The sequence below is a fragment of the Eschrichtius robustus genome, chromosome 11 (genome assembly GCF_028021215.1).
Source record: "Eschrichtius robustus isolate mEscRob2 chromosome 11, mEscRob2.pri, whole genome shotgun sequence".
In the NCBI taxonomy this organism is placed as follows: Eukaryota; Metazoa; Chordata; class Mammalia; order Artiodactyla; family Eschrichtiidae; genus Eschrichtius; species Eschrichtius robustus.
The window spans coordinates 103,164,535-103,179,888 of NC_090834.1; the positions used below are offsets into that span (position 1 = coordinate 103,164,535).

General features: G+C 41.5%; 1 protein-coding gene across 1 annotated transcript in view; it reads right to left on the minus strand.

The window, feature by feature from the left end:
* Positions 1 to 11,390, minus strand: part of PATL1 (PAT1 homolog 1, processing body mRNA decay factor) — a 35,940-nt gene extending 24,550 nt beyond the window's left edge. The window contains exons 1-5 of the mRNA XM_068555198.1: positions 11,152 to 11,390; positions 9,068 to 9,179; positions 1,219 to 1,436; positions 835 to 915; positions 44 to 238 (exon numbers count right to left, since the gene is read on the minus strand). Coding sequence (XP_068411299.1) covers positions 44 to 238; positions 835 to 915; positions 1,219 to 1,436; positions 9,068 to 9,179; positions 11,152 to 11,166 — 621 coding nt within the window. The 5' untranslated portion in view covers positions 11,167 to 11,390. The remainder of the gene's footprint in view (positions 1 to 43; positions 239 to 834; positions 916 to 1,218; positions 1,437 to 9,067; positions 9,180 to 11,151) is intronic.
* Between the last annotated feature and the right edge of the window lie 3,964 nt (positions 11,391 to 15,354).

The following is a 15,354-nucleotide window of genomic DNA, read 5'->3' on the forward strand; positions in this document are numbered from 1 at the left end:
GATTCCCAATATCCTGGGCTGAGTGCCTGTTAATGAGAGGTACCTGTTGGTTGAAGCTGGGTACAGCCATCTGCTTAGGTGGGGTGCCTATGGGGACAGCTCTAACAGGAGGACTCCCAATGATAGGCGACGTTGACCGCCTCGGTAATGCACGCTCAGAAACGTCCCGATCATCTTCTGGGCCCTGTGGGGGCCTCTGAGGCAAGGCATATTCTAACACAGACACTGTAGGCATTTCCTAATTGAGGAAGTAGTGTTAAAAAAATTAGCTACCTTGAAATGTTTTAATAACCTTTACAGATGCCAGATATCTTGAGAAATTATTTTAAAAATTTTTATTTAGTTTTATTTCACATCCAGTAAAAATGTTACCCTCTTTAGTGTATAGCACTAAATTTTGATAAATGCAGAGAGTCCTGGATCTAACACCAAAATCAAGACACAGAAGTTTTATTACTCCCCAAACTTCCTTTGTATTGTTCCTTTGTAGTCAACCTCTCCTACCACCCCCAACCACTGGCCAACACTGATCTGTTCTCTGTCCCTATAGTTTTGCCTAAAAATGACTTTAAGTAATTCAAATCATAAGCTGTCAAATTTGAGTTCCAATGGCTCCCTTTCAACCATTTCAAAGAAAGCACAGTCAAGTGAGCATGACCATAGAGTCTGGGGGAGGGTACAGTCAACAGGTCCAGCTATGGGTGCTGGATGACATAATCAACGTAAGACTGGCAAAGGATATACATCCATACATCGTTCCAGTAAGGAAAGGATAACAACAGGAGCCAGCTTTCAGGTATTAGGATTTTTATATAACGAGAAAACGTTTAATACCTGAGCAAGCAGTGGTCCTCGGATTCGCCTCAGAACTTCAGATCCATCCCAGATGCTGGAATTGAGACTTCCTGGTCGGGGCTAACAAAAAAGGAAAACATACACACAAAGTCTAGAAGAGTGCGGGCTCGCTGGGCAACTTACCAGCTTTCGGTGAGCAAAGCTCCCAAAGAGCCTCAACTGCTTGAGAATAGAAACTACAGTGTTCTAGAATATACTTTATTTCCCAACTTCATGCCTAGCATTGCTATCATCAGGAATTATACTACCAAATTTCTATAACACATGTAATTCTCTCAGTATAGTAGATGAAATACAATAGCCAAGCCCAATACTTTGCTTTAATTATCAGTCTGCTATAGCTCTCAGATCACAGTAACTTACTTGCAACACTGGCCTGGTCTGTACTGCCCTCATGATAGCTGGATCCTCTAGTTCATTTTCAATCACCATCTTACTGAGCCTTTCTGCCAGATTCTCCTCATGATCACCCAACAAGTCCATCTCATCCCTTTCTCCATTGCCTGTTTGTTCATTAACTACCACAGGCAGCTTCTCTTCCAATTCAGCCAGGCGCTCATGTGCTTCCTGCCAATCATCATCTATAAGGAAATCATAAAAAAGAGACAGAGTTCATATTGGAATAAAAAAGTTTTATAAAATTCTTCCGTTATCCATCTAGAGACATGAAATAAGGTTTAAACTAAGGGGCACATTTAAAGTGGGCTTTTCACTACTGAGAACAACTAACATCCTACCAGGAATAAACTCAAACTTTTAGACTAATAGCTTAATACATTAGCAACGATGTGCAAACTACATTCTGAAACCAATCTCTAAGTTGGTGATATAGTACAACCCGTTGGTTTGAGATTCTGTGACATTTCAGGCAAAAACTCGCGCTAGCGTACAACTTTCTCTTAGGTAACTGTCATCTTCTTTACAAGCTTTTAAATCCATTCGTGTCATTCAATTGGTATTTTTTGAGCATCTATTATGTGACAGGCATTGTTTTAGGTGCATGGGGTACATTGGTGTACAAAATAGACAAGGATCCCTGCCCTCCTGTGGCTTTTTAAGCAGGGAAGAGACAGATAATAGATAATGAACGTAATGAATAAGTAAATGAGATACTGTATTAGAAGATGATATGCTACAGGAATACGGGGGAAGAGAAACAAATTGAAAACTTTAAATAGGATGGTCAGAGGTATGTCTCATTGAGAAGGTGACGTTTGAGCAAAATATCAAGAATAAGTTAGCCATGTGGATATCTAGGAGAAGAGTGTCTCAGGCAGAGGGACAGTCAGTACAAAGGCCTTAAGATGAGAGACTGACGATTCTGAGAAGCAGCAAGGACTGTGCTTGGACTGGAATGAAGAGGGGTGAAGAGCAGAAGAAAAATGAGGTCAAAGTGGGAGGGCTCCTGCAGGGCCTTTAGAGCCACTCTGAAAGGGGGGCTGCTGCAGGTTTGGATGTGGCTTGACTGAAAGAATCACTCTGGCTGCTGTCTTGAAAACAGATTTGCAGAGAAGGGGGCAGCACTATTAGAAGCATGGAGGCCTGTTAGGAGGCTACTACAAGTATGCCACAGGAAAGGTGAGGGTGACTTGGACCCGCATCAGTCCTCTCCTGCTTTAACTGTCTATTTCTACATACTACTATATAATCTGTGGCACTGACACTAGGTTATTTTGTTGTTTTTTGTTTTTTTATGCTGACACAGCATTATTTTTGAGTCCAGCTACAGATGAAAATCTTCAGAACCTTTTATCAGCTCCTCTAGGACCAGACCTTACTTCCATCGCTTCTCTCATTCTAGTGCTACTCAACCTCATCACTCATCATTCCCTTCTGACTCCAGCATAAAAGCTCTACTATTTTGCTCCTTTCAGCATTCAAATTCAGATACCTTTACCCCCTCACTGAAGCTTTCCTTAAATAATCTTTTCATTTTAATTCTACCTTCACCTCATCTGAACATGCACTACTTTCTAACCCACCAAAACCCCATGTATTCTTTTGTAAATGTTATATATTTTTATTCTTATTTTAGTTTTGTTTTGTATGTCCTGCAAAATTCAAAACAGAGATAACAGGTAATGACTAACATAAAAACACAGAATTCTGAAAAAGTGTCCTTAATGACAATCCTCCCCATATAATTTTTCTATATACCTCATTTAAAGAAAGAAGGAAAAAGTGGAAGCACCATGACAAGAAAAAAAAAAAAAGTGCCTGGTATATACTAAGGGTGTAATTAATGGTAGCCACTTAAAAAAAAGATTTAGACTTTCTGAGGGGCTCATATGCAACTTGTTAAAATACATGTTTGTTAAAAAAATTTAAACATTACACAAATATGTAACTTAGAAAGTAAAAGTTCCCCATAATTCTTCAGGAATGTTAAAGTTTTTAAAGTGGGAACACGTAACTACTGATAATATCATCTCATTCTTTTTCATACCTATATAAGATTCTACTCTACTAATAAACTAATTTAATTTATCCCTTACTGATGGAAATTTGGATTATTTGCAATTTTTAATTTTTTTATTGAAGTATAGTTGACGTGCAACATTACATTAGTTTCAGGTGTATAACAAATTTAAGTAGCCTAAGTCCCTTTCAGGGTCAGATCATAAACATTTAAAATTGTTACATTTATTACATAACAATGTATCATATAACACTGGTGATCCAAAAAAAAAACAAGGTAAGGGATTTCCCTGGCGGTCCAGTGGTTAAGACTCCATGCTCCCAATGCAGGGGGCACGGGTTCGGTCCCTGGTCAGGGAACTAAGATCCCGCATGCCACGGCCAAAAAACAAAAAAAAACGAGGTAAGTGACACTCCCAAATTTATAATTTGTATGATCAGAACCACTGTCTAGTCTTTGAGCACTGTGGTAGATGTGAATGTACTACTTGTGGTAAAGGGAAAAGTCTACTTTAGATGAAAATTACAGCACTAATTTAAGTTACCAGTTATTTAAAAAATATGCTTAAAGAACAGTGTAATTAAAAATCCATTGTGATATTAATATTTGTATCATCTTTGCTAAGGAAGAGTAAGCTAAGCATGTTTTGAAGGACTAACTGCTTTTTGCAATTTTACTGACTCAACAATGCCAGAAAAAAAAAAGGGAGTCTATAATCCTGAATTAAGGGATTTTTTTTAAACATTTCCCAAATTTAAGAAACTGATTTGTTAAGATTGATTCTAATGCAAAAGAGTTCTAATTTGCATTGCTTTCATTCACTTCTCATAATCCTATTTACTAACTTTACTAGGTCCCACCAAAGATGATAATCTATTTGTCCTTAATAATTAATTTAAAAAATGCTGGTTAAGTAGCCATATTCTGTGAGAAAGGCTCTGCTGTGAATTGTTACTTTTTCAAACATGTAAGCAAAGAAACCTATGCCACAGAACACCATCATGTTCATTTTAGGTATTTCTTGCTCTTGCGAAAAATCATCTGAAACAGTGTGTCACAGATCACAGGTCCTTAGTATAAAAGGATACTTCACTCTGTATCTTTTTCAAATGACCTAGAAACATACTTAGTTATGCCAATGCTTGACCTCAACCCACATTGGTCAAAATGATAAAGGGTAGGGGAAAAAAATAACAGAGAAATGAAGGGAAAGAGGTAACTGTTTTCCTTCAACTAATTAACCTATACTCTGATGTGGGTTACTGAATTCCTGGTTGCTTTTATAAATGTATGCTTGTTGTGGTAATTCCCCTCAAGTCTGTCTCAGGGATATTTGTTTTTGAATAAAAACAAAATGAACAGGAAGTAGAGGTGATTTAATTGTAGAGCAATCTCAGTCCCTAAAGATTTCAGCAGCTATCAATAAAAAGGAAGTAGAGAGAATGGGGAGCCCTTCCATGTGGAGGCAGGAGATCCCCAAAGAGCCCCCAAAGACTGTTAAAACATAACTGGTAGCTTACATTGATTGTATTTATAGTTACTTAACATCTCTGGCATTTTCCTTCTTCATTTGTTAACATGAGGATAATAATAGTACCTACCTTGCAAGGTTGCTATGAGGATTAACAATATACGTGAAACACTTAGAACGGTCCCTAGCATGTAATAAGCACCTTTTAAGTGTAAGCTTTTATTTTTAGAGAACGAGTTGAGATTATTGTGGTCCATTTATTGCTCAAAGATGATGCAAACATTTTTCCATGCAGAAGACAGTGACTAGTTTCTTAAGGAAAGGTGACATCAGAGCATCTGTAGCCAGTGACTTAAAATAACTACTGTACTAACAGGTATTACTCAAGATACTCCTTGAGTTAAAAACCAACAAACCAAAATGTATGTCATAGGTCTGACATTTTACCTCCTGGTTTAAATTCTCTACACCAGCTGTATATCCACCTTTAGAAGTATATTAAACAAGTCACAGGTCGACTTAGAAAGCAATTTTCTTTTTATAAACCCGTATAGTATTTATATCAAGATGAGGAACTAAGGTTTTAACTTCACAATTCAAGTATATTATACTCTCAATGGAAAGGGCTCACACTGGGAAATCTTTTCTCCATTATAAACTTTGTTGACCAAGAAGTCCTTAATCATCCTTGTGCCTCAGGGTACAAAATGGGCTAACCATATGCTACTTCACTGCCTTTACTTTTTATCACCTGTTCTTTTACTGTGTAACCCCAGGGGCTTTTTCATTTTCCACCACATAAAATGCAGTTCTGCACACACTAAAATTCTTTTAAGGCAATACTTTCCTCATCTTGTGAGAAACATAGAAAACTCAGAAAAAAAGACTAGCACTCTGGAAGTCAATGAGAAGGCAAAACTATTCCTATTCTGTCCAGGTTAAAAACTGAGGACATTTACTATGCTGGCTAACCTCAACATACTTCATTTTAATAAATTTCATTTTAATACAGATGAATTTGCTAAAAAATGGTAACATTCAGTACAATATTTTAAGAGAAAAAGAGTTCCAGAAACAAGCACACACTGTTTGTAGCTTCTATTGTATTCTATAGGTTTTTACTAAAGTTTCAAATATAATTTGCAATTCACATCAGTTCCCTGCTTTCGTCATTCTGTTCTATGTCCCTTTCCCTGTGATCTCCATGGAGAGAGAACAGCATCTGAGATCACGTCATCCTCTTGGACAATCTCATCCCCTAAACTATGGCTGTAATCCAAAAGGTCTTTGGTTCCCTTCTGTAATAAGCCTAGCTTCTACCTTAAATGCTTCTCTTGCTGCTTCCAACAGCAGCAGTTTTAGCTCTCCAAGGAATTTTGTAAACCCTGATTGAAAATAGTATGCTCTTTCATTTTTGCCGGTTCATTCAACTCAGTCTAAGCTTAAATAAACTTAAGCTGTTTAGGTCAGTGCAAAACCAGTAACCCATACAACTATTTTATTTTATTTTTGGCTGTGTTGGGTCTTTGTTGCTGCACGCGGGCTTCCTCTAGTAGAGGCGAGCAGGGGTTACTCTTTGTTGCGGTGCGCGGGCTTCTCACTGCGGTGGCTTCTCTTGTTGCGGAGCACGGGCTCTAGGCGGGCAAGCTTCAGTAGTTGTGGCACGCGGGCTCTAGAGTGCAGGCTCAGTAGTTGTGGCGCATGGGCTTAGCTGTTCACCGGCATGTGGGATCTTCCCCAACCAGGGATTGATCCCATGTCCCCTGCATTGGCAGGTGGATTCTTAACCCCTGCACCACCAGGGAAGTCCTAATACAACATTTTTAAGACCTCTTATTTGTTTTTGATATTGAACATTTTGGGGTTACCCACTACTGATAAATTTCCTCTTATTACTTAACTTGAATATTTGAAATCCCACATATTCACACATCCCAACATAAATGTGGTCATTGCTGCTTTTCAACACCAACAGTCAAAGCAAAGAGAGTTGCATGGACTCTTACCTATTCATCTTTTTTTTTTTTCAAATGTGTTTGTCAAATCTTATTGAAATGGAATGGACAAAATTAAAACTACGAGATAATATTTTAAAGCAATTACAGAAATGATTTTAAAACAATACTAAAACAAAAAACCACAATACTGACAGAATTGTGGTTAAAATGTTACCTCTATACAACGTTTCGGTTTTTTTCTTAACATCTTTATTGGAGTATAATTGCTTTACAATGATATGTTAGTTTCTGCTGTATAACAAAGTGAATCAGCTATACATAAACATATTTCCCCATATCTCCTCCCTCTTGCGTGTCTCTCCCACCCTCCCTACCCCATCCCTCTAGGTGGTCACAAGGCACCAAGCTGATCTCCCTGTGCTATGTGGCTGCTTCCCACTAGCCATCGGCTTTACATTTGGTAGTGTATATATGTCCATGCCACTCTCTCACTTCATCCCAACTTCCCCTTCCCCGTGTCAAGTCCATTCTCTACGTCTGCGTTTATTATTCCTGTCCTGCCCCTAGGTTCTTTAGAACCATGATTTTTTTTTTAGATTCCATATATATGTGTTAGCATACGGTATTTGTTTTTCTCTTTCTGACTTACTTCACTCTGTATGAGTCTCTAGGTCCATCCACCTCACTACATATAACTCAATTTCATTTCTTTTTATGGCTGAGTAATAGTCCATTGTATATAGGTGCCACATCTTCTTCATCCATTCATCTGTCGATGGACACTTAGGTTGCTTCCATGTCCTGGCTATTGTAAATAGAGCTGCAATGAACACTGTGGTACTCTTTTTGAATTATGGTTTTCTCAGAGTATATGCCCAGTAGTGGGATTGCTGGGTCATATGGTAGTTCTATTTTTAGATTTTTAAGGAACCTCCATACTGCTCTCCATAGTGGCTGTATCAATTTACATTCCCACCAGCAGTGCAAGAGTGTTCCCTTTTCTCCACACCCTCTCCGGCATTTATTTGTAGATTTTTTGATGATGGCCATTCTGACCAGTGTGAGGTGATACCTCATTGTGGTTTTGATTTGTATTTCTCTAATGATTAGTGATGTTGAGCATCCTTTCGTGTGTTTCTTGGCAATCTGTATGTCTTCTTTGGAGAAATGTCTGTTTAGGTCTTCTGCCCATTTTTGGATTGGGTTGTTTGTTTTTTTGCTATTGAGCTGCGTGAGCTGCTTGTATATTTTGGAGATTAATCCTTTGTCAGTTGCTTCATTTGCAAATATTTTCTCCCATTCTGAGGGTTGTCTTTTTGTCTTGTTTATGGTTTCCTTTGCTGTGCAAAGCTTTTAAGTTTCATTAGGTCCCATTTGTTTATTTTTGTTTTTATTTCCATTTCTCTAGGAGATGGGTCAAAAAGGATCTTGCTGTGATGTATGTCATAGAGTGTTCTGCCTATGTTTTCCTCTAAGAGTTTTATAGTTTCTGGCCTTACGTATTCTTTTTTTTTTTTTTTTGGCTGCACGGGGTATGCGGGATCTTAGTTCCCCAACCAGGGATGAACCTGGGCCCTTGGCAGTGAGAGCGAAGAGTCCTAACCACTGGACCACCAGGGACTTCCCTTACCTATTCATCTTTCCAAAGTACAGTTTAATTTTAACTTATTAGTATACTTGTTCCAGGATCTCTAACTCTCAAACTTTATTATGTAAGCTTGCTCCCTAAACCTTTCATCTCAGTAATTACAACTGTGGCCTCTAGTTTAGTTTGGCTCTTTAATTTTTTAACCACTTCCAACACCAGGAATATTTATCTATACCCAAGGATGAGAAAATTTCATCTGTGCACAACACTTTTCTAACTTATGAAGACTTTCTATCACCAAAATTCTTGGAATGAAAAGCTTTATTTATTGAATATACTATAGGGCAATAGCAGGGTCATGCAATATATTATTGATCAACTGAATTTTAAAACATATACACCTGAATCTGAGTTTTCTCCTAGCCCACTAGTTTTCCTTAAGTTCCATGTTCCACAAATAAAAATTTCCTTCTTCTAGGATTATTTTAAACCTTTGTAAAATGTCCACTTCTTTAATCATTTGAATTCCTTATAGTGTCAACTTAGAGCCATAGATCATAAAGCTGGAAGGGACAGGGCTTAGAAAACACCTGGTTTTATAAGTGAGGCAAAAAGGAAGCCCAGAGGAGGAGGGTAGATGCTTGGAGTGAAGAACAGAACAGTTTGCCAACTTTGTGAATAAGGTTACGCCTACTTAGACAAAAGTACTTATAAAAGAGAGCATTTGAAAACAGCAAGAGACCAAGATGACATTATAAAAGAAAGACGTCACTTACCAACTGCACCTGACCCAAATGTATCGTCATTGAATTGATCAATCTCTTCATCTTCCTCTCCCAGGCCCTGAAATGCATCTTCATCTTCATCCAGAGGACAATCCTCCAAAGACTAAAAAAAGAGAAAAAAGAGATCAGCTATTCATGAAGTTCACAACCTCGTTCTAAAAAAACGTTTTTATCTTCCCGATCAACACAATAGCTTCATTATGACTTTTTGTGCAGATGGCATTTTTTCTATCCCCCAATTTCCCTGACACTGGAAGACTTCAGTACCTTTTCTTTCAGCTTCTCGTTCCTATTCCTTATTTAACCTCTTCCCCCAAACTTCCATTTCTCTATTTATCAGGAATCTAATAATAGCATTTCCTCATGCAACCAAGAAATGAGGCCTGCCAACTTCCTTTCCATCACTGGTTACAATAATAATGACAACTGAAAATGAACACTTTATTATTTTGCTTGAGTTCTACCCATATTTTCCAATGAAATTCTCATCTTCCCCATATTCATGTCACCTTTTCAACTATTTTATTATTCCCTTTTAAAGCTTTCTCTTCATTTTCCTTTTCCCCTTCTGTTTTCCTACAGGCCCAAACTCTGGTGATAAAGGAGAAAGCTAAGTGTTCAATCACAACTAAGTGGACTTTTGAAAAGCTGTGATGTGACAGGTTTAAGTTGTGTCTCTACTCTTACAAGTGATACCAACTTGGGCAAGTCACATCCTTTCTGATGAATTCATGAATACCCCCTGAGCATCTATTTTGTCTCAGGTTGTGTTAGCCTCTAAGCCACAATCTCTTAAGTGGTAATGCAGGGACAATACCACCTACCTCAGAAAGTTGTTGTGAGGATCAAATGAGGCAAAGATTTAGGCAAACATTGGGTATTGCTAAACAATGCTAGATATCACCAGTTTAACAACTTAGGTGTGTACTATCTTAAACATACCCCCCCACCCCCATTTCAGTTTTCAACTGATTTATTTTCCAAGTTTTCTTTTCTTTTGGAAACTTTGCCTACTGCATCTCATCATCTCTCTCCATGTTTACATAAAGGCAGTTTGATCTTGAACCATTCCTATCAAATACCAAGTATATGTGTCCCCAGTTTTCAAAGACTCAGGATCGGAATTCCACACTCTCTCTGCAGTCACATTTCTGATACACCCTGACTGGCTACCTCTTAGCCAGGCTGTTCCCAAATGAAAGGTTAGGTCAAAGGGCCATCCTACCCATCTTAAGTCTCCCAAACTTACACAAAGCAAGCATGCAACTGCCTCCCCATCACAGGCAACTTCCAGAAGCACTCCCAAATCACAAAGATCTACTTAACCAAATCACTGCTTTTTACATTGGAAAGACTCTTAGGAGTCATCTAAACCAACCCTTTGGTTCTACAAATCCAGAAACCCTGTCCAATGATTAGAAGTCGCTAAAGGTCATAGAGCGAACCAGTGACACTGTCAGGGCTCTCGACTGTTGCTACATACCCGGACCGTCACCAAACCCACGTCCCCCTCCACTCTCCCAGAAGGAACTTCTGCTGGACACGCCCCTTCCCAACTCGGAGTCCTCTTTAGTAAACGGTCTTCGGCCCCAGTCAAAGGGCGAGTCCACGCCCCCGGGACCTGACGGTCGCCGGTTTGTAAGGGGGTGTGTATAAGTAACTGGAGGGGAGATGGTTCCGGGTCCAGGGCGGGAAACGCGTCTCTGGGCTTTCTCGAGTGACGCTTCCTCAAGAGCCACCGAGGGTGGCTGCAACGCTCTCTACTCCTCGCTCCTCCGGGGGTGGGGGAGTGGTCTGGTTAAGGCACGTAAGGGGCCCTCCCCACCCCAAAACAGAGATCAGCTCTCCTCGGTGGCAACTGATAGGACAGTCCCGCCCCCCGAAGCCAGCTCACAGCCCTCGGATTAAACCCGCGACCCCAGAGCCGACGCACTCCGCTCGGTCCCGCGGGTCCCGCCGCCCGCCCCCTCCCCCCCAGGAGCGCTGGACAGACGCGCGGGGGGTGAGAGAGAAAGAGGGGCGCGTGCGGGACGGAGGGAGGGAGGGAGGGGTCACTTCCGGTCGCAACAACTCACCTCGTAGCGGAACATTCTTGGGGGGGGGGGGAGGGAGCGGGGAGGGGAATGGGGGAGGGAGGGAAGAAGCGCTGACTCTCCGCGCTCCTCCGCGCGCGGGTCCTCCACCGGCTCGCGACCCCTGGCCGCCGCCGTACGCCGGAGCGTGCGTGGGAACGTGCGCAGGCGCGCCTCGGGGAGGGCGGCCGCCCCGTTCGGCGCCCGGCGGCAGCGGCTGCGCGGGGACAGATTTGGCGTCCCGCTTCCTAGTCTCCGCGGCGGGAAGGAGGTCCCATGGCGAGACACTGCGCACGCGCCGCCTGTCGGGGGCTTCCTCGCGATCTGGACTTGTAGCTCCGCCCCTGGCTTCTTTGCGCCCGCCCGGCGCTCAGGTTCGAGTCACGAGTTTTCCGTCACCGACGGGGCGGAGAAAAGCCTTGTGATTGTCACAGGGTAAGGCTTTGAAGAGTCCCAGGATTAGCCTGGACTGGGAGAAATGGAGATTTCTAGACTGTTTTGCCAGCGTCCAACACGGTCTTCGCGGGTTTTGCTTGGCAGTCCTCACGACATACAATATGCGCCGAGTGGAGGGAAAAAAATAAAAGTTCAGGTCATTGAAAAGGGCTGAATTCGTCGCCACTTTCGGCGGCACGTCATCTGCTGAGTCGACAGCGGGTCAGGGCTGTGATTTATGTGTCTCAAAGTGATGAGGGCGATTAAAAAAAAAAAAGCCGAATGCATGTTCCGGGAGGTTCCACCAGGGCGGTATTTTTAGGTCCCAGGCGCTCCAGGCAGGTGAGGTGGGAGAGCCAAGAAGGGCAGCACAGCCGTGGGCAGCAAGGTCATCGAGGCTGAGTGCGCCGCTGGGTGACACCACCTGCTTAGAGGATCAAGCCCAGAAAAACGTTTGTCCTGGGTGTAAGCCTCGGCAGCCTGCTTCCAGAAGTCTGTTTGGGAGGTATACCTCCGCTAGCGCCTTGCATGCCCTTTCGGCCCTGGAGAACTCTTTCTTTCCCCGTAAGGACTCAACTTGGACCACAAAGAATTAATTCGAAGAATTAAGGAGTGGATTTCTCAACTACTTTCTCCCGGTGTCTTAAAATACAGCCTCGCCTAGGAGTGGCATAAATTCCTTACATGTTAGTATGACCAGATTGATTAATCAGAGTCTGAGTAGTGGAAACTTTGGATTTGGAACTAGAAGTTATGGGTGGGAATCAGTACTTTGTCACTGGCTGTCAGATGTGGAGCAGGTTATCTAAACACGTCTGAGGCTTAATTTCTTTGTAAAATGGGTTTAATGAAGCCTGCCTCACAGAGTAGTGGTTCAGTGATGATTCTAATACTACTTCTACTAATGACTGAAGTCTGCCTTATGCCAACCCTGTGAGGTAGGTACTGTTATTTTCCCTAGAGATGTGGAACCTGAGGATTAGAGATGTTAATTCATTTATCCTAAACCACCCAGTGGAAAGTGGCAACCAGTTCTCTCTGATTCCAAAAATCCAATCTCTTAATCACTGTGATGGTTTTACAAAAGCGAATGTTTGCATGGGCCAGGCCTAAAGCTTAAAGTGGAGCAGGCCAAGGATAAGATGATAATTAGTTTTCAAGCATTCATGGAACATTACAAAACTTCCTGTAGTACAGGTAACAGCACAATGACCAAAGAATTGGTGCCATGTAGGCCAAGGGTTGGCAAGTTGTGACCCACAGCCAGATCTGGCCAGCTGCCTGTTTTTGTAAGTAAAGTTTTGTTGGACTACAACCACCGTCATTTATTTGCATATTGTCTTTGGTTGCTTTAGGGCAACCAAGGCAGAGTTGTATACTTACAATGGAGGCCATTTGGCTAGCAAAGCCTGAAATGTTTACTGTCTGGCCCTTTACACAAAGAGTTTGCTGATTCCTGATGTTGCAGATACTGTTTTCTGATCATTATGTTAGAGATCAGAAATTAAAAAACAAACAAACAAACAAAAATTCCCTGCCTCTAATTAATGGACTACTTGAGAAAACATAATGGGAAGTAGAAAATACTTAGAACTGAATGATAAACTTATTAACATATAAAGACTTTTAGGATACATCTAAAGCAGTTTATATAAGAAAATAGGAAAGCTTGAATATAAATGAACTATAGGAAAATTTTAAAGAAAAGATAAGGAAAGAAATAATACAGCGCAGAGAAGGAAACAGAAAACAAGGTGTCATATAGACAATCAATAAAATTACCTGTTTTTCTCATGCACCAACTGTCTTTGAAGGAGATTAATGAGAGTCCCTTTAGGTGAATAATGTATTTTTTTGAGCTGTGTAATAGGCCCATTATTAAGATGGAGAGCATACAAATTCTTTTCACAAGTAATTCTGTAGAAATAAGATACGAGGCCTCTGGAGAGTGTCCCTTGAGTGGGTGGAAGAAAAGTCTTTCCTGCGAGCCCGGGCATACGGAAAAGGCTTTTCACAGCTGAGAGAGAACATCAGTTAGTGAAAGCCACCGTGCTTTGGCATTGTCTGTCCTTTCTCCAGAGGCTGTAAATAATCCACTGTGGTATTTACAGATTCTATACATGCTTCTTTTTTTTTAGATCATGGTAAAAGAACATAAAATGTACTTTCTTGTGAGACTAGTTTCAGATGTTGTATTAATTTTCATTAAGTAACGTACAGCTCTACAACAGTGGTTCCCAGCCTCGCCAAGAGGGCTTGTTATAACAGACTGCTGGACCCCATCCCTGGAGTTTCTGGTTCAGTAGGTCTGAAGTGGGACCTAAGAATTGCGTTTATGCCAAGTTCCCAGGTGACGCTGATGCTGTTGGTTCTAGGACCTTAAAGTGCGTACCGCTGCTTTAAGATATTGTCCATGAGTGCTTGCAGAGGGTCATAGAGAGGGAGAAAAAGAGTGGTGGACTGCCCAGAGGGTCATTTCTCATGTAGCCAACAAAGTTGTGACGGACATCCCAGAAAGCTATGGGAACTCTTGGTGCAGCAGACTTTAGACAAAAGGATTAGCAATATAATGAAAATAAAAATATATAAGACGAAACTTGTGGTAGATTAAACAAGGGTACAAATTCTTTGTTCTCTCATCAGGAGGTGGGTTCTGGGGCTTCCCTGGTGGCGCAGTGGTTGAGAATCTGCCTGCCAATGCAGGGGACACGGGTTCGAGCCCTGGTCTGGGAAGATCCCACATGCCGCGGAGCAACTAGGCCCGTGAGCCACAACTACTGAGCCTGAGCCTCTGGAGCCTGTGCTCCGCAACAAGAGAGGCCACGACAGTGAGAGGCCCGCGCACCGCGATGAAGAGTGGTCCCCGCTCGCCGCAACTAGAGAAAGCCCTCACACAGAAACGAAGACCCAACACAGCCAAAAATAAAAATAAATAAATAAGAGGTGGGTTCTACTTCCATTATTCCTTGAATCTGGACTGGATTATGATGGCTTTGACCAATGGAGTAGGGGTCGGGGTGGGTGATGCTATGGCAGTTCTGTGTCTGGTCTTTAAGAAGATTGATGGTGTAAGTCCGTGTAAGATGTCCAGTTACCTTGCTGAAGAGGTCACATGGAAAGGCCCTGAGGCTACGTGAAGAGGAAGAGGGGTCCAGCTATACCCAGCTTACCAGCCACACCAGACACGTGAATGAAGCTGTCCAGACCAGCTCAGCTAGCAACTGGATGTCATCGAGTGACCCCATTCAACACCATGGGGAGCAGGAGAATCACTCAGCTGAGCCTTTCCCAGATACCTGACCCATAACATTGTGGTATTATGATCAAATGGTTGTGGTATTATAATCAAATGGTTGTGGTATTATAATCAAATGGTTGTGGTTTTAAACCACAGAATTTTGGAGTAGTTTATTACTCCCTAATAGGTAACTGGGACAAGTGTGTTTAGAAAAATTGTACAAAACTGGGAAATAAGGAAAAAAGGTTTTTGTGCGCCCTTTCTATGTTATAACAAGAGCATTGTCTAACGAGCCTGCTTCAGGATAATTTGAAGTTCTAGGGGAGGCAACTTTATTTGACTTAGTATTTACTATTAGTGAGGTGCCAGACTCAATAAAGTTAGGTGTTAATTTGTAGAAGATTGCTAAATTGCAAATTAATTTTGTCCAGTTGAGATGATTTCATTTTGATAGAAAAGATAATCCCAAAGGGGACAGTTGTATTGCCTTGCCGGATATTAACTGGTATGATATTTAACATTTGAGTCTAACT